The following is a 19,188-nucleotide window of genomic DNA, read 5'->3' as shown; positions in this document are numbered from 1 at the left end:
ATGTGTATGTGTGTGTATCAAAAATATCACCAAAATATGACTTCTTATAAGTAATGGAGAGAAGAAAGAATGAATAAGCAATGGCATATCCACACAGAACTCTGTAAAGGGACAGATAGTAAATATTTTAGGTTTTCCTTGGCATACAGTGAAGGAGGTCAGACCATACCATCCCAAAGATGCTCACTGGTTATACTGATCATCTCAATCTAGACACACCTAAGAAACTGTAGCTTCAGAAGAATTGTCTGTCAGCCTCTTTGTACAGGTAGCAAACCATAAAGATTCCTTTGCAGGGAATGTATTGCCATACCAGGATAAGAAATAACCCATAATTGCTAGTGATTGCGAATTGATGCCACAATGGACTCATACAAATAAACTTAGTGTAATAACCCTTATCTTCTACTAGTTTCACACCCCCATGTCTCCTAGTGACATCAGTAGAATTCACTGTCTCTTGTCTAGATCTCTTTGTTCCATCATTTATTCACATATTTATTGGTATTTCTTTTAAAAGTATAAAAGCTTCCTGCTTTGATTATGTCTTCAGGTTACCGCTCTCTTGTGAAGGTCCCTACATATATGTAAAGTCAATACAATGTGTATATATCCTCCTGTTGATCTGCCTTGTGTCAACTTTACTGAGTTTTTAATCTCAGACAAAGATCACATTATTGAAGTAGGATGGGCGAAGGTGTTCTTCAGCCTCCATACAACAGTCTTCTGTGGTAACTGTTATGGCATGAAAGCATCCATAAAGCTTGTTTCCAAAAAGAGGTGGCTGTAGATTTGACCCATAGTTTAAAAATCCCTATGGCTGAGCCAAGTCTATCAACATGGAAACCCACCAGAAAATGTTAAACCAAAATGTCAAGTTTCAAAACATTATGCTTAAAATGATTCATTCATGTGGAGTTTAAAAGATATAAAAATATTACTTTACAGTAATTATAGGTATAGAATATGATTAAATATATAAAATGGACTCAATTGATGAACTGTAAGACATAGTGGACATGATAGGGCACAAATTTTAATTTTTTCCATATTTCTTTAAGAACTGATTGGTTAAGGCAAAAACAGCAAACAAGCAATTATCATATTATTCCCAACACAAAAAGTTAATGCCCAATAGGAACAGACATTTGCCTTTATTTTGAAGAAGTAAGTCTTAAAAGTCAAGTTAAATTTGGTTTTGATCTGCATTAACTTAACCCAATCACAAAATAGAGTGGGTTGATGAACTGCTCCGTGATAAAGAAGATGGCATACATTTAAAAATCATTCCATCATTGAGAAATAAAATCATATACTACACAATGTATAGAGTGTCTTTTTAAGGCATCTCCTGCTTTCTTCATTATAAAAATAGTGCATTCTTCATGAAATGAGAGTTAAAACCTTGGAAAATACAGTAAAAAGGACCTCACAAATTCTTCTGCCTCTGAACCATAACTGCTAACATTTTATGTGGAGACTTCATCAGTATTTGTTCCATGCACTCAGTTTTCTTTACAACATCAGCAAATCATATCACACGCTGTTTGTTTAGACACCTCATTTGAATAGCTTCTTAGAATATTCATTTTCAAACCCCTCTTTGTCTATATTTATCTAAAAGATATTTGAGATGCTCTACACCCAGGGTCACTTCTCACATCTCACATTCTGACCAGCTTCCCTGAGAATATGGAGATTCTCCAATGGTCATTTAGACTTCAAGGAGGTCCCCTCTACTGCCTGCCACCCCCAAGTGCAAGGGGCCACTGAGGCACCACTCAAAGTTGCCCTTTTGGAACCATTTATAGACCTATCAGGGTGGGTAATCGCACTGTATTCTAGGCCTTTATGTTTTGAAAAATACACCACACAAAGCAGTTACTTGTTTGTCCTTCAAACATCTTTGAAGAATACAAACTCAAAGAGCTGCAAAGCTCATTTCCCCAAAAGAGCAGCTGCTATTAAGGAGCTTAATAAGTAACTTGCCCAAATTAATTTGCTACATGAAGGAGGACCTTTATCCCTTAGACAGGACTTACTGGAAACACAGGCTTCCTTTAGCACTGGTGGCGCAATGCTTTGCTACACCTATTATCAACAAGCAACGTAGCATTAACTGTGCTTAGAATTCTGGGCGTAGCACATGTTTGAAAAGGATAACTTTACTATCTAATGCCTCTTAAATGACCTTATGGGCTTTCCCCAACCTTGTCCAACAACCCCACATGGCTCTTATAATGCTCTTGTAATTCCACCCCTGTCTTTCTAACCACTTCAAACATCTACCTCATCACCTTTCCTGGTCAGACAAGAAATTTAAGAGAAGAAGAACTGAGGAGCCTAGAAGTCACTCCCCAGTTGGGCAGATCTCCCCAGAAAAGTGAAAAGCCACTTCCAGGCTGGAAGGGAAATGCCTGGGCTGTTCAGGAACCTACACGAGTTACTGACTGCGACTTCACAGGGTCCATTCCAGCCCTCCAGCATGCATGTGTCTGCTATTATCTTGCCCTGGGTTTCTTTCTCCTGCCTGACATCAACAAAGTGTTCTCTATTCTTCTATTGAACATCCAAAAGCATAAAAAAGCTGTTTCTGTTCCGCTTGCCTAATAAAACGTTTCACCGACCAGCCTACATACACACAGCCAACCAACTGTGACCATGGAGGGTGGGAGGTATGTAGTGCCATACAGTACAGAGATGGCCAAATCAAAGAACTTCACCAGTATCAGCCAGAAAACAGAGCAAACTTCTGAGACTCAAGCTTTCCTTCAAAGTTACTGCTCTTTCAAACTAAACATACATAATGCAACACAGCCCATAAATCCTGAAACAGCCCCTTAGGGTCTGCATTGTCATGAGGGTATCAATGTCAGCCAGGTTTTTAAGCACAAAACACTGGCATTCATTCTTACTAATGCCCTTGCCATATTCTAAAGAATCCATCTTCTGTCTTCCATTGCTCATTCTTGTCACCCTGTATTAGACCTCAGCTCCTAGCTAGGCAATCTGGTTTCACATCCTCTAGACCTCTGAAGTGTAGCTCTCATCTACGTGTTCAAAACTATGGACAAGTCTCCTTTATGCCAGCTAAACAGTCCTAGTCAACTCATAATAAAGCCTCTGGCTAACTGATTTACCACACACCTTTATCTTTAGTACAACTAAACTCATTTTGGTTCCAACAAGCAGGAATATACCTATACCACTTCTAGCTCAGTGCTATCCCAAAGAGGTAGAGTGGCAAGCCATATTTTTTTAAGACACGGTCTCACATTGTAGCCCATGTTGGCCTGGAACTCTCTATGTAGCCTAGACTGGACTGTATTCATGGCAACCCTGCTCTGACCTCATGAATACAGGAACTATAGCTATAAACTACCACACCCAGCTCACATTTATACCTTTAAATATCTGAATGACACTCAAGTAAAAAGGAATCATGAAATTAAACTTACTAATATTTTTTTCTTAAACCAATAGATTGAAACTTTTAGCACTTCAATATGCAATTAATAAGAAATGATATATTTTGCATTTTGTACTAAATCTTCAAAATCTGCTGTGAAGTTTAAACTTACAGCACGTTTTACTTTGAAATATTCACATCTGAAGTAATTTAGTGGTTACTTGGTTGGACATGGAACAAGTAGCCTTTTCAAGGTAGAAAATGGGAGGCTTGCTTAATACATACTCCCACAGGCCCATGGTAGAATTTCCATTGTAATCATTGAAGGTAAGGATGGGACTTCCCTTATATCTGCATCCTATATGGAAGAGGTCAATCAATTTCAGCCCATGAGTCAAATCTAGCTGGCCATCTTCTTTGTTAAATATAATTTGGTTAGGTTATAGTCTTACTCATTTATCTACACTATCATCTATGCAGCACAGGCTTCATTTAACACTGCTGGTGCTAATTAGATGCATGGCCCATGAAACCAAAAATATTTACTGTTTGGCCCTGTACAGAAAAGCTGTGCCAGCTGTTTCTCTAAAGCAGCAATTCCTCATGTATACTCAGTGCTGGTCAGAAAACTGAGTCACTGGTCTGTATTGAGAAAAGACTTCTATTGGGAAGGTAAATAAGAGCTTTTGCGTAGATGTCTAAATGAAGAAAGCAGAATACTAGTTGTTTGACAGGAGTTCTTTACCTCACCACAATCTAGTTGACTTTATTACAAATTTGCTACATACTTTAAAAGTTGATAACCAAATACATCAATATTTTATGTGCTTCTGAGTGTAATTTAGTAAGCTATCTCTCTCACGCCTGCACTATACCTATGAGTTGTTTGTTTGTTTTTCCTCTGTGTAGTCCTGGCTGTCCTGGAACTCCCTCTGTAGACCATGCTGGGCTTGAACTCAGAGATTCACCTGCCTCTGCCTCCCAAATGCTGGGATTAAAGGTGTGCACCAGGAAGCCTGGCTATACCTATTACTTCTATATAAAAATATTTATATATTAAACATATAAAATATAATTTGGATTTATTTTATATTTGGACACTTTAACCGAAAATTTTTGTGTAGTTTAAGCAAAATTTCCCATTATTCTCCCAATCTAGTAGTACCAGCAGCATTTAATACTAGCTTTCTCCTACTAGAAAGAACATAGTGATTCATTTACTAAGTAATATACACACATAATTATTTCTGGTCTCCTCGGTGTCCTATTAATTTATTTACCTTTATCTCAACCAACATTATACTGAATTGATTAGTGACTTTCTAGTTGTGTCATGTATTATTTCATAATAATATTAGTAATGCCAAAATACAGATGCTGGAAACAAAATACATTTATTATTTCATAGATTTTGTGGGGTCTCTAGTCTAAGTGATATTGTCTGCCTTTGGTTTCACAATACTTCCTTTAAAGCATCAGGTAGGGCTGTAGTCTGGTGGGAAGCTCAAATTGGTGAAAGAATCTGTTTCCAAGATCACCCAATTGTTGGCAGTTGCTTACATATTGCCGAACTGGAGGTTTCCTTTTCTTGCTGGTTGTCAAGGCAGAGCTCCTCACTATGTGACCCTCTCCACAAGGCAGCTCTCAACAAGGTAGTTTAAGACAGAAAGAGACAGAACCTCTCAGCAAGACTGACTGTAAAAACCTACATAATGTCATTGTACAGCAAATTTATTATATTTAGTATATTCGATGAGAAGCTAGTCATAGATCCTCCTGACACTGAAACAGAAGGGGTGGTACACAGGCATGAATGCCAGGAGTTGAGGATTATATAGTTCTTTGTCTTCCCCCGAACAGTATATTCTGTTAACATGTAAGGGACACACTACCCAATTTACTATAAATTTCTGTTATTTGTTTCTTACATTAACAATAAAATGTAATCAAACACTACCTCTCTCTCCCCAAATTCTACCAGGATTTTATATGAAAAATATATATCAAACAAATCTTTAGAAAACTGGTAATTTTATGATAGTACATCTCCCAACTCAAGAATAGGTGTCTTTCAATCTGTTCACGTCTTATTTTCAATGAAATTTCTGTTCCATTCCATCACATCAGAGACTTCTTTGCATTTCTTATTAACTTTATTCTGCAAAAGTCATGATTCTTGATGGTACTGCAAATGAACTATTTTCCTCTTCTAAGGCTTGCATGATGAACTAGTGAAAGGCAGCTAGTATTTTACCCTTACCTTATATCTAGCCAGCATATAAAATTCTTAGCTTTTTGCTACTCTCTGGAAGTTTTGGTATATAACAATTATAGCCATTAAAAAGATATTTTTTTATCTTTTTTCTATCTTAATGTTTTGTATTTCTGCATTTGAAAGACGCATCAAATCATAAATAATAGTGGTACATGATGACTTGTTTCTATAATCCCAGCACTTTGGAGACACAAGTTTGAAGTCAGCCCAGTGGGGTTTAAGGTCAGTGAAGCCATGTCTCCCAAGTCCAAAGTAAGTAAATAAACACATGTAATCAAAATTATTTTCTAATTCCTGATGGACTAAAATTATGTTAGCATTTTACTGTTCATACATTTGTGTGAATGGAAATCATTTCTGTTAAAAGTAATAGTTGGTACTCCTTCCTCAAGAGTACAGAGTTAGAACTTTGGGTTTTGAATCATCCCACAAACACCATTTGAGAATTTATTGTTTCCAGTAATTGGACAAGGACTTCCTATGGGTTGAAAGTGAACCCAAAATTTTCTAAAACTGAGACTGTATGAGAATCTGCATTTCCCATCTCTGCTTGGGTTCAAGTACCATTTTTGATGAAGCTTTTAAGCATTGCACCTAATTTCTTCTTCATATTCTACTATATCACTCAGTTATAATTCTTTTGACTATTGACTTCTATTGAAGGGAATTTCAAACTATATTTATGTGAAGTCTTGATTTGGACATGAGCTTCTGTTCTTTCTTCAGAGTTTAGAATATCTGTGCTTACCCACCATAATCAGGTGTTGGTGATCATGAACTTGTAAAGGAACTTGTAATATCTAGAGCTGGGTGTGGTGGCACATACCTTTAATTCTAGAACTCAGGAGGCAGAGAAAGGAGGATCTCTGTGAGTTTGAGGCCAGCATGGTCTACATAGTGAGTTCCAGGGCAATTAGAGCTATACAATGAGACTCTTTCTCAAAAAAATAAAGAAAAAGAAAAAAGAAAAGAAAAACAAAATCTGATATCTATTTCTTTTAGCAACAATATAATTTAGCATATTTAATGCTACCAAAAGTTCTACACATGAAAATCATATTTCAAAAATGGGATGCAATCTCATAACACAACGAGCTGGTATCTTAAGACAACTGGAAGTCTCTGTAGTCCTACTTGGGGATAAAAATTTATCACTTAATGGATACAGTGAGCAACAGTTACCCCAACCTCAACTTTTAAACCTATTTTGATGGATGACAATTCATTTCAGTACAATTATGACAGCCAATTTGCTTTAGGGACCACATTCAGAATTATAAGGAACAACCTCATTCAGTTCAATACCAAACAATCATCAGCAGACAAACATGCTTGACACAATAAAGAACAGCCTTGGATAGTGACATGGCTCAGTGGTCATGGGCCCTTGCCACCCAGTAATGAAAACCTGTACCCCTATATGCACAACATGTGCATACAAGCATACTAAGGATACTGAAGATGATGATGATGAACAATCTCATCAAACTGTGATGTTTGTAATGACAAGAGCAGCAACTCATATCTCCATAATTAAAACCTTTCCAATACGATGATCCAATCAAAAGATATGCTTTAATTATAAACTATGATTAACTAATGCAGCTTTCTCTTCCTTTGGTAAATAAGGAATTCATATTTTTGCATTATATATTAGATGATGGCCATGTGTGGGCGTGTGCTTGTGCGCGCACGCGCGCCGCACGCCCGCACCCACCCACCCACCCACCCACCCACCCCCACACACACACACACAGGCATGCATAAGCATACATGTCAATGTGTTTGCATGGATATGTAGCCAGGAGAGTTACAACAGGTGTTTCCCTCAGTTCTGTGCCCATTTTTTTAACAGGGTCTCTTACTAAATCTGAAGCTTACCAATTCAGCTAAAGTAGTTAGCCAGTGTACTTCAAGGATCCTCTCTTGTTTCCACTTCCCCAGCAACCGGATTACAAATGCATACCAAAATTACCCAGGTGTTAACATGTGTATTAGGGTTGAACTCAGGTCTTCCTCTCATACTTCCAAAGCCATCACTTTACCCACCCACTGAGTCATCTCCACCGTGCAGGCCTCATCTTTTGACAAAAGCAAAGTTGCCTTCTTAACTTTGAAAGGCAACTCTGAACAACAATCAATTTGCCCTAAGGAACGGAAAGAACTCCAATCTCCAAGAATTCATCTGTAAACATTTCCCAGATAGCACTTCTGTGGGTACAAAACCCAAAACTGTGTCCATTATGTCTACCTATGAAAATTCCATCAATAACTTATTACATATAATTAATAGCTACATCCCAAGCAGGCATCAGATACACTTTGAGGGTTTTTCTTTTTAATGCACATACCCAGTCCCCTCTCCATATCTATTAAAATAAAAGTTTTAATTTAAGTTCTAAAATCATGAGTGGGAATTTATGCTTTAAGAAGACCTTTGGTGGGCCAGCAAAATTGCTCAGCAGGTAAAGGCACTTGCTGCCAAGCATAAACAACTGAATTATATCCCAAGAACCCACATGATGCAAAAGAAGTAACCTGTGAATGTTGTACTGTTACTTCCATTTACAAATTGTGATGTACCACCAGCCGAATAAATAAATAAATGCCAAAAAGAAGATCCTTGATGATTAGATAAGCATTTATTCATTTAGCAATGATAAGCACAGTCTTTTATAGATGACACAGCTATTTTAGTTTTGGGGAAGACACTGCAGATCTTACCCCAGACAAAGAAGATTCAATCAGTAAGTCCTTTCTGGATACTTCCTAACTACCTTCAAATTGAGGAGACTCAAGATGAAACCCCCTGCTGTTAGCTATTATGTGTTCTCATGTCAGGGGTTTACAATACAATCCTAATTGCACAGTTGAATCTCTAGGTACTTATTTCAAAACTATTCGTGCTGGAACCCCATCCAGACCAACTGAATCATAGTATCTTAGAATGTAGTTTAGACATTTACTTTAGGGAAAATTAAGGCAATTCTTCTGATTGACAAAATGGGTTAAGAATTACTGATTTAAGATGTTCAATTAGTATCTATTCCAAACCCGACCAATCATCTCTTAATGTGGATACCTACAAACTTCTCCTAAAACAGAAGATGATGGGAAATGCTCACCTTCAAAAATCATTACAGAAAATATTTCAAGGCAGAATAGGATCCTTGATTTTATTGTTAGATTGTTTAAAATGCTTACATATTCAACTGGTCAACAAACAAAATGGAAAAAAATGGAAAACTCCTATTTCCCTTCCCTTCCCCTTCATCGTATTCTTGATGGATATTAAGGCACTATATAAAAGAGAATAACATGCTCTGCCAAGAATGAAAATCATTTTGTCTCAGCAAGTGGGATAACAGCCAACAGAAGGAATTTATGGATCAATCCAATGACCTGCTTTCTACCATGAGATGATAACTCCTATCAGAAGCTGCTGTGATGGAACCAAAGGAGAAGAACTTAAGGATATGTTTTTAAAGAGTATTTCCAGTTGGTTTGGCAGTACATTAGTCATCGATCTCAAGGGTTTAATGTGTTTAAACAAAGAAAGAGTCACAAATGATTTCCCGTTCTCAGCACCTTCTGAGATACTTTCTTAAAACAGGATATAATGCTGAAGAGCCAATGAGTCATCATAACACATCACACAGTGAGGTCAAATCAATAGCTCTTGCTGAGATCAAAATGAAATGACTTTCATTAGATTCTGATAAAAATTCATTGAGTTTCTAAGCAACTGCTAAGTAGGAAGAGCTTAATGTTCCCCAAATGGTATGGAAGACAGTACGCATGTCCTAACTTCACATTGTATATGGGAAATAGGTTGACTAAAGAAGGGAAGATTGCAGATTATTATATGCATGTCCCATAACCATAAGAGCATAAAATAGTGATTTAACAACAAGTCTCCCACCACACAGATATCATAGGCTCAACTATTATGCAACCACATTAAGTTAGTCTAGTAGAGTCTGAATGAAGTCAGAAAACACCACATTGAGTTGTTTCCTAGTGGGAAGAAATGAGAAGTGAAGACAAGTTACCAGAAACCTTCAGAGATTCATCCCTATTTGTTCTGTCCCTGATAACCAGATGACCTTTTCAGGAATGTGTTTTAGCAAGCCTATTCCATCACAGAATATTTTCTTTGTCATTCAAAGGGCATTTCCCCCCAACATATATTAATAGGATAAAGTGCTTGCCTAGCATGCCTAAAACTATAGGTCTCTCTCTCTCTCTCTCTCTCTCTCTCTCTCTCTCTCTCTCTCTCTCTCTCTCTCTCTGTGTGTGTGTGTGTGTGTGTGTGTGTGTGTGTGTTTATACCAAAAACATGATAACCCAACTATTACCATTTTAGATTTTCTATACAGTCACTGAGAATCAACTGCTTATTTAATTAATAGCATATAAAATTGAGATATAGATAAAAAGGACTCCTAGTTAAAGATGATAGACTGAACACATCCACTTACCTTGGCTAATTCCCAAAATTTCACCAACATGACACTAAAAGGATCTTTTATAAAAAAATCTACAATAATAAACAGAGTGGAAGAGAGAACCATATTGGCATCCTGAAAGCTAACAAAAATATGGCAGTAGCTTTGGCAAAGCCTAAAATAAAGTATTTATACCCAAGCACCTCCAGAAGACATAGACAGCTGAAGTTAGGAAAGAGAGGAGACTGAAATAAGAGGGATCTACTCTACTAAAACACTTTTTTAAATTTTTAAATCATTTTTATTTGAATTAGAAACAAGATTGTTTTATATGACAATCCCAGTTCCCTTCTCCCTCCCATCCTCTCCCACCACCCCCCCAATTAAAACCCTATCACATATCCTTTCTTCTATTCTTCCCCTGACTCAATCTTTCTGCTTCCTCATGACCTCGGCAACCTTCATCTTCTTCCCTTCTCATTCTCGTAGCTCCCTCCCCCCTCTTCCTGTGCTCTCAATTTGCTCAGGGGATCTTGTCCCTTTCCCCTTCTCTAGGGGACCATGTATGTCTCTCTTAGGATCCTCCTTGGTAAAACAGTTTTTGAACAGCAATTAGGAAACCTCCAAATTTCTGTCTCTGGTTTTTCTCTCATTCTACCATACATTCAGAGATGTATTCTTCAGAGAGTGAAACAGAGTCTCTGAACCAGGAACAGAAGCAGATGGGCATTTGTATACTGCATATGGTCTCTCTCACATCCCTACCTCTTGTTCAGAGAGAAATGAAAGGATTCTCCTGTAGGCCATCTGATTAGACTAACAGAAAAACAAAAGGCATAAAAATACCAATCTTGGTTCTAAAACTTACCTGGCTCAACAAAGCCACACAACTTACAACCAAGAAATATAGGAGTAGACCATGCTAATAGCTTCTAAATGTGTTTAAAATGACCCCTCTTAAACATACATAAATCAGCAGCAATATGTTATTATAACATGGTCTAAAACAAAATAGTTTGGAAGAAACAATGAAGAAATAAAGAAAAAAATTATTTATTTGTTTGTTTGTTTGTTTTCAAGACAGGGTTTCTCTGCGGCTTTGGAGGCTGTTCTGGAACTAGCTCTTATAGTCCAGGCTGGTCTCAAACTCACAGAGATCTGCCTGCCTCTGCCTCCCGAAGCCTGGGATTAAAGGCATATGCCACCACCACCAGGCAGGAAATTTTTTTTAAAAAATAAAAATGCCTAATATCTTCAGAGAGAAATTTCAGAGCAGTGTAAATATGCAAGAAAAAAAACCTTCCAGAGAGGAAAACAGGATACAAGAAGAATTATAATAATATATTATTTTCATCATTAATAACAAGAAGATATCGGTAGACAGTAGATAGTAAAAATTTGAGGGTAAATGCTTTCTAAACTACAATTATACACTCATCCAAGCCATCATGCTAAATATAAGCATCAAATAAGAGTTCTAAATTTGTAAAGGCTTCCCTATATGACTTCCCATATACTCCTTTCCTTTGCTCTACCAAAATGAAGAGAAAAAATTCAAGAAAGAAAACAAACATCTAGGAACTTTGAGGATTCAACATAGCAGAAGCCTAGAGAACATTTGTCTAAGTTGAAACTCAAAATGATACAAGAGAAATGACTCCAACACTAGGCCACACCAATGATGCATGCAGTGCTTGAATAGACTGAGCAAAGAAATATAATTCTTGAAAAAGAATATGAAAATGAATTTTAGTAAATACACTAGATGCAAAGGAAAAAGTAAGGTGGTTGGTAACTACAGGGAAAACATCTATACTACATGGCTCCACTATGAAAAGATTTTCCTAGTCACCTCCTAACAGCCCACTGCTTAAACAAAATGATGTGTGAAAAACTGATAACATCTTAGGCAGATGTGAACATGAGAGAAAAGGAAGAGTTCAATGGAACTAAATTCCCATCTTTTGTAGTGTGACAACAATTTAGAAAATACCTAAAAATGAACAATTTGCAAGTGAGTATATTACTGATAAATCCAACTAAGATGGCAAATGCAGCATTCAGTGAGCAGATAACACCTTATAGGATAAATGATATCTGGTACATGACAGACATTCAATGAATGTTTGTTGACCTGAACTGACATGTGAAAAATTTTGGCAGGAGTATGTGCCCATCTCAACCACTCTGTAAATGTTAGGGCCTTCTCTAAGATTTTTTCCTCTTTATTAAACCTAATGACTGAACTTTCAAGATGAAAAGAGAGAAAAATAATAATATTTTTTAATTACCCCCAAATGATTAATGAAGTTTTACAAAGGAAAAGAGAAATCTCTGGTATTTCACCACGAAAAGATTGAACAATACCATTAGTAAGCTACTTGCATTCTTAGACAATAAAATAATCAAATCCAATATTTATTAGAATACAGCAAAGCATATTTCTCTTCAAAGTACTGTTCAGATGTAGTCAACTTAAGTCTTACCTTAGAACTCAGATGAGTACTCAAAGTTCATAGAAATTTATTAATCAAAAAAGTTTTCTGGTAACATATTTAGAAGGTTTTCTTGTTTGCTTCTGAATTATATTTCTCATGAAAATTAGAACCTTCATTTTATAAGGACCAAGACAGACATTTTTTATCCAAATTTAAGTTACAAGTTACTACACTATCTGATAAAAGAGATCACAATATAATTTTAAGTCCCCCAGTCATCTATCAACATGTGAATAGGACGAACACATTTAATCATCAACAGATAGACTGAAACTAGTACCCTTTCAAAGCTCTACCCAGCCGTAGTATGGAACAAAAAAAAAAAAAGGCAGGAGTAGTTGCTATATTTCAGTTGTCATTCATTATTAAGAACGTAAATATTTCCCAAGTAAACCACTAGGTAATACTGTTTCTAGTCTTTAAAGCACTGGAGAACTTACTCCTAGGTGTTTTTTCCCTCTAGCACCAAACCTGAAAATAAAACATACAAATCAAGGAAAATAAGAATGTGCTATTAGCATGCAGGTGATGTCATTGAACTGGGAGGGAAACCATCCTATCCATTAGAACACAATCTGTAAAGAGTCACTTACCTTTAATCTTCAAACAAACAATTATGGCAAATCATAGAGAATGTTTTTCTTCTGACACGTAATTGTGTTGAGCATGCTGTGGTATGGTAAATAGAGTGAATTCACATTAGGTTCTCCTTTTCTTCCCAGCACAGTTCCAACAAAGTAAAGGTAACCAGCACCATTAACCTTTTGAACCAGATACTGGACAGGCTCAACCCCTACAAGGAGTCATCAGGTAGCTGTTTGGCAACATCTGTGGTCTCTATCCACTAAATGCCCGTGGAACTCATGCCAGATGAAACAAAAATGTCTTTAGACATGGCCAAATATGGAAAGATTGTCCCCTGTTGAGAATCAGAGCTTTAGCAAAATATGGCAGCCAGGAAGAATGACTGTAAACAAAAGAATACAGATAAAGGCTCACAGTAGTGGCCCAAGCCTTTAATCCTAGCAGAGGCAGGTGGATCTCTGTGAGTTCGAGCACAGCCAGTCTACAGAGTAAGTTCCAGGACAGCCAGGGCTACACAGAGAACTCTATCTTGAAAAACAAAAGAAAAAAATAAAAGAATACAGATAAAAAATGATATCTTTTTCATAACAGTAGTCTGTTGCTTTGGTATATAGGTCAAAATACTTCTTGATGCTACTAACCTATGATCATTTTAAGATGAAATACCTTCTACTCCTAAACCTAAATTGAAGTGAAAGAAGTGCAATTAAGACAATTCACAAAGAACACAATGGAAATAATTCTGACTAATCATCTCTCCACATTCCCCTTTAAAAAAATCTGGAGTACTTACCATGTGCCAGGCATAGTACTTGGTATTCAAGAAATTGTCATATATTAATTATATTTACTGAATTGAGAAATAACTCTTATAAACAGTTTTTAACAGGTTATTCTTGTGATCTTTGTCAAAGGGTTCTTACATATGAGATCAAAAGCATGACCAATGCAACAAACAAAAAGTCAATTCATTAATATACACACACACACACACACACACACACACCACACACAATATATATTATATATATATATATATACACACATATTCATAGTTCAAAAGACAATTAGAGGAAGGGAACCTACAGAATGGAAAAAATTCTTGCAAAAGTTTCAAACTGATGTGTGATTATACCTAGAATATGTGAGTGATTAATAAAAAGATAAATAGCCCAAATAAAATAGTCAAAGAATATGAACATGTATCTCTTCAAGAGATGACTAACAACCATTAAGCATTTTAAAATACTCAACATTAACATTCATTAAGGTAATTCAAAGCAGAATCACAGTAAGATACATAAATGCACATGTACTAGGATGGCTACAATTAAATATCCAGATAGTAACAAATGCTGGCAAGCATATGGAAAAACTGGGACCCTAACTGCTGAAGGAAATATAAAATGGAACACTTGCTCTGAAAGACAGTATAATCATTCTTTAAAAAATTAACCATAGAGTTATATGGTTATGATAATTTCATGCAGATATATAGCCAAGAAAAATGAAAATGTAGGCATACATAGACACAGACACACATACACACAGAGAGAGAGCACATAAATCATTATAACCTCATCATCTATAACAGTCAAATGGCTCATCAATGGATACATAAATAGATAAATAAAATATAGCATATTCACAAAATGAAATTCCATTTGACGGTGAAACTGAATGAAGTACTGATACGCACTAACAACATGGATGAATCATGAAGATCTCAAGCTAACTGAAACCATTCAGTCACAAAAGGGCAAATATGTGACCTCACTTATATGAAATGTTCAGAATAGTAAAATCTATAGCAATTGAAAGAGATTTGTGGTTGCCTAGGGCAAGTACCAGGAGAGGGACTAAGTGGGAGAGAAAATGGGAGCTATAAGACAGGACAGGGTTTCTTTTCATCATTTTCAATGACGAAAAAAATCAAAAATGGACTGTAGTAATGGATGTATCCGTGAATACACTAAATTGATAAAATGCAAACTATATGTTAAGAATATATTTATATAGCATACTTTAAATGGGTGGCATATGTCATAGAAATCATATCTGAATAGAGCTGCTTTGTTCAAAATAGCATTCAAGGTACAGTTTTTAAAAACCATCAGCATTTGAATGATGGCTTATTAAGAAAAACATCTTTAAAATGTCCTGTCATCTGGTGAGAGCTCATTCTTTTTATTATAAAGTACGAAATGATCATTAAATCCTGTTTAAATTATTGAAAATACTTTGGGTAAATACTTAAGAATATGAAAATCCTATGAGTACAAAAAATAAATTTAAGTGTCAGAATGAGGAAATTTTAGAGGCGTACAACACCGTGACTATTTTAGGAGTCATTAAGCAATTGGGTTCATGTCAGGGGGTGGAGGCTGTGAAACAAAAAGAGTTAAATAATCCATATGAAATTCGGAAGCCTGGAACAACCCCTTCTTCACCAGGCTTCAGAGATGCTCAGAAAACAACCTTCCTTCCTTCCCCCACACCATAAACCTTCTTTTTCAAGATCCTAAGATAATCATCCATAGATTTTTCTACAGTAACAAATAGGAAGTATGCGTAACAAAGGGCAAAACAAAACAGATTGAAGGCGATATATAAAGAGCTAAACCAGTTCCCAGCAATGGCTACTGCGAAGTTGGACAGTCACCAAACCTTACTGCTTTTTCCAGGGATACATAACAAGATCCTTGAATGTACAGCAACTAGCCCACAGTTCCACTACTGATTCAACCTGTGCCATTTCCAGTCCAAAAAAAAAAAAAAAAAGTCAGCTCCTATGTTTCTCTTATGTGGTCTCTCGATCATGCTACTCTGTCTCATTGCAGAGCCCTGGTTTGCGTTGTCGCCACACTCCACAATTTTCCAGACCTTAAGTTTCAACAATGTCAGTGGCAACGAAAAGCCTAGACACATTAGGGATTTTTAAAATGCATAATAAATCTCAGCTCCTGTCTTGGCTATTGCAAACAATCCAGTTTCCCATCAGTCGAATATAGGTACCTCATTCAATACTGTGCTCCACTTTTGAAGCAAAAGCAGGGCTAATATTGGGGTGGGAAATGCAAGAAAAAAAAGGCAAGATTTTTTTTTTTAACAGAGCCTCAGGTTTCAAAACGACTGCGTTGGAAGCTGGAATGACCCAGATTTGGGGGGGGGGCAGGTATTCATTGCTTTGCAGGGTAGCTGTGGCTTGAGATGGGAAGAGGGAACTAGGGGTGGGGGGCATCTACGTGGTGAGAGAAAGAATTGGGAATGGTCTTTAGGTACCACCCACCTCTGCAAATGAATCACTGCAGTGTCAACCCTGCACTGATTCCATGAATTGTCAAACAGGATGAGGTAAGGCATAAGCCCGGAGCCCCCTCCTCCCCCTTTTTCCCCTCCTCCTGCGCACAGAAGGGCGCATCCCTCAGCGAGGTGCACCACCGCAGCCCATCGCCGGCCGGGGCTGAAGGGCTGACGTCACCTTTCTGCATTGGGCTCAAGGACTAGTAGCAGTACCAATTAGGTGGGGAACAGAGTTGGGGCACTACCGCAACCACCAGGTGGTAGGGGTCCTCCCCTTAGGTACTGCAGATTAGATTCACACAGTAAACACAATGACCAGGTGGAAACAGTAAACGGTGGAAAGGCACCAGAAAAGGGGTCGTAAGACCCAGCAGCTGAGTAAGCTCAAAGATACCCCTGGCTTATGTAAGACCCTCTCCGTGCGCCTCCACGCGGTGGCGGCGCCTGCCCCGCATTAGTGCGCTTGGGAGACTGATCGCCCTTGTCCAGGCAGGCAGAGGGCTCCCAGCGACTCTTAGCCCGCAGCCCCACCGAGTCGGGACTAAGTCAGAATCTGGGATCAAACCCTACCGTCCTGTGCCCGCTCCCAGCCCGCCACAGGTTAGATCCAACAGGCCCCCAAAACTGGCTGGGAAGGTAGGGAGGGGAGTCCAGAAAAGAAAACAGACAAACCCGCAACTTTCCCCAGGGGCTGACCCTGTCCTGGGAGCTTAAGAAATTAATGCATTAAAAAAATAGTTTTGGAAAGGTTAAAAATCTGCAACCACCGCCACCACGTAGCTCACTACAGCTTTCGACAGGCAAAATCGAGGGTCGGAGCAGCCGTCCGGCAGCCCGGCGCCTGTCTCCTCATCCGCCCGCTAAGATTGGGTTTGGGGTTTGGGTTTTCCTTCCACCTTTCTTTCTAAGAGCATCACCACACGGTCTGATGGACCGTGTCCCGGCCAGCAGCCAGGCGTGGGCACTCACCCAGAAGACGAAGGAGTAGATGATGAGGAGGGTTTTGAGACAGGTTATCACAGGTTTGGTCTCCATTCTCCTCGATGCCATACTACAGAGCTCCAGCGGCGGCAGTGGCGGCGGGCTGCGGGCGGGCGCGAGGGAGGGGGAGGAGGCGGGGCCAAGGGAGGCGGGGCGGGGGGGGTGCGCGTGCATCCCGTGCACGCGCAGGCTAAGCGACGCGCGTGCATTAGCGCGCGCCCTGTGGGGCTTGGACAGAAGGAGCAGACAGGCTGACGACTCCATGCTGCGAATGAAGCCCGAAGCTGCACTCCTGCGCGGGCACAAACCCCCAGCGAGGTGGAGGCTGTACTGGTTCCTGGAGGCCGGTTGGAGGTCAGGGCAAAACTCAGGCCACCCCAGCATTAAGATTTCGGCTTTGTACGAAGCAGGGCCTGCACCTGGCTACACAGAGATTGTGTAGTGTGTTCCTGTGTTTGGACACTCAGGAGTCATGTCCCTGGTGATAAGCACACCTGGTCTGTGCCAGGAACAGACTGTGACAGCCAGAGAGACAGCTGGAAAGATAGCAGAGACCCCCAAATGCTTGCTATTTCACTGGTATCTATAGGTTCCCTTTGAACTCGATAGTTTTTTATTTCTTCACACTTGGAAATGAAAAAAGCACAAAATTAAAAGATGTAACACTACATACATACATACATACATACATACATACATACATGATGTTTAACAGATAACAATCAACAAAAATCATTTAAACTACCAGAGAATCACTTGCCTCACCTAGTGAACACAATCTCACTCCTTCGAAGCCACACTGCAGCAAAGAAGCATTGAAAAGTAACTTGATATTTCCTCCAAAAGTTGAATGGAGAGTCACTGTAAGAATTCTACTAGCTATCTACCCAAGAGAAAGGAAGGCACAAGTCCAGGTGAAAACTTGGATGTGGCCATGTATAACATCAATTCATACTAGTAACAAGTGGGATCAACTGATAAATGCGTGATGGACTCATTCATACAATGGAAAACTATTCCTCTGTAAAATAGGAATGAGGTACTGCTGGTACATGCTTGAAACTGAATGAGCTTTCAAACTATGCAGAGTGAAAGAAGCCAGACACAGAAAGATCATATACTGAACGATCCACATCTAAAACAAACCCATAGAGAAAAAAATAAATGAGTGGTTAGTAGGGGACAGGAATAAGGAAGGAGTAACTATTGATGGGTTAGGTGGTTGCTTTGATTTTTGGATTGATGAAAGTGTTGTGAAATTACATAATCGTGGTGGCTGCATGGTTTAATGAGAATAATAAAAACTAATGAACAGCATAACTTTTTGGGGGGTTTTTCGAGACAGGGTTTCTCTGTGTAGCTTTGGAGCCTATCCTGGCACTCACTCTGTAGACCAGGCTGGCCTCAAACTCACAGAGATCCGCCTGCCTCTGCCTCCCGAGTGCTGGGACAGTATAACTTTTTAAGAATGACTTTTATGGCATGTGGTTTATTTCAGAATAGAAAATAATATACACTATACCTAGATTTTTCTGTGGCTAGTTCAAAGAAGAACACATAGTATAGATTCTGTCAGAGAGTTAATCTTGTTCCCCAGAGAAAGTACTATAGGAAGCACCTGTAGCACAGGCTAGCTCCATGTGAACATGGATAATAATACATTCTGTGAAAGAATAAAATCAGAGTCAA

The 19,188-nt window shown here is 38.4% G+C and overlaps 1 protein-coding gene across 1 annotated transcript in view; it reads right to left on the bottom strand.

Annotated features, from left to right (window-relative positions):
* The window catches only part of Tspan7 (tetraspanin 7), a 111,661-nt gene extending 94,041 nt beyond the window's left edge, over window positions 1-17,620 (bottom strand). Inside the window, exon 1 of the mRNA XM_027433244.2 lies at window positions 17,488-17,620. Within this exon, the coding sequence (XP_027289045.1) occupies window positions 17,488-17,568 (81 nt within the window). The 5' untranslated portion in view covers window positions 17,569-17,620. The remainder of the gene's footprint in view (window positions 1-17,487) is intronic.
* Between the last annotated feature and the right edge of the window lie 1,568 nt (window positions 17,621-19,188).

This window comes from Cricetulus griseus, chromosome X, assembly GCF_003668045.3.
Source record: "Cricetulus griseus strain 17A/GY chromosome X, alternate assembly CriGri-PICRH-1.0, whole genome shotgun sequence".
NCBI classification, from domain to species: domain Eukaryota; kingdom Metazoa; phylum Chordata; class Mammalia; order Rodentia; family Cricetidae; genus Cricetulus; species Cricetulus griseus.
Note: the sequence above shows the minus strand (reverse complement) of the source record. Positions and strands in the feature narration are given on the sequence as shown.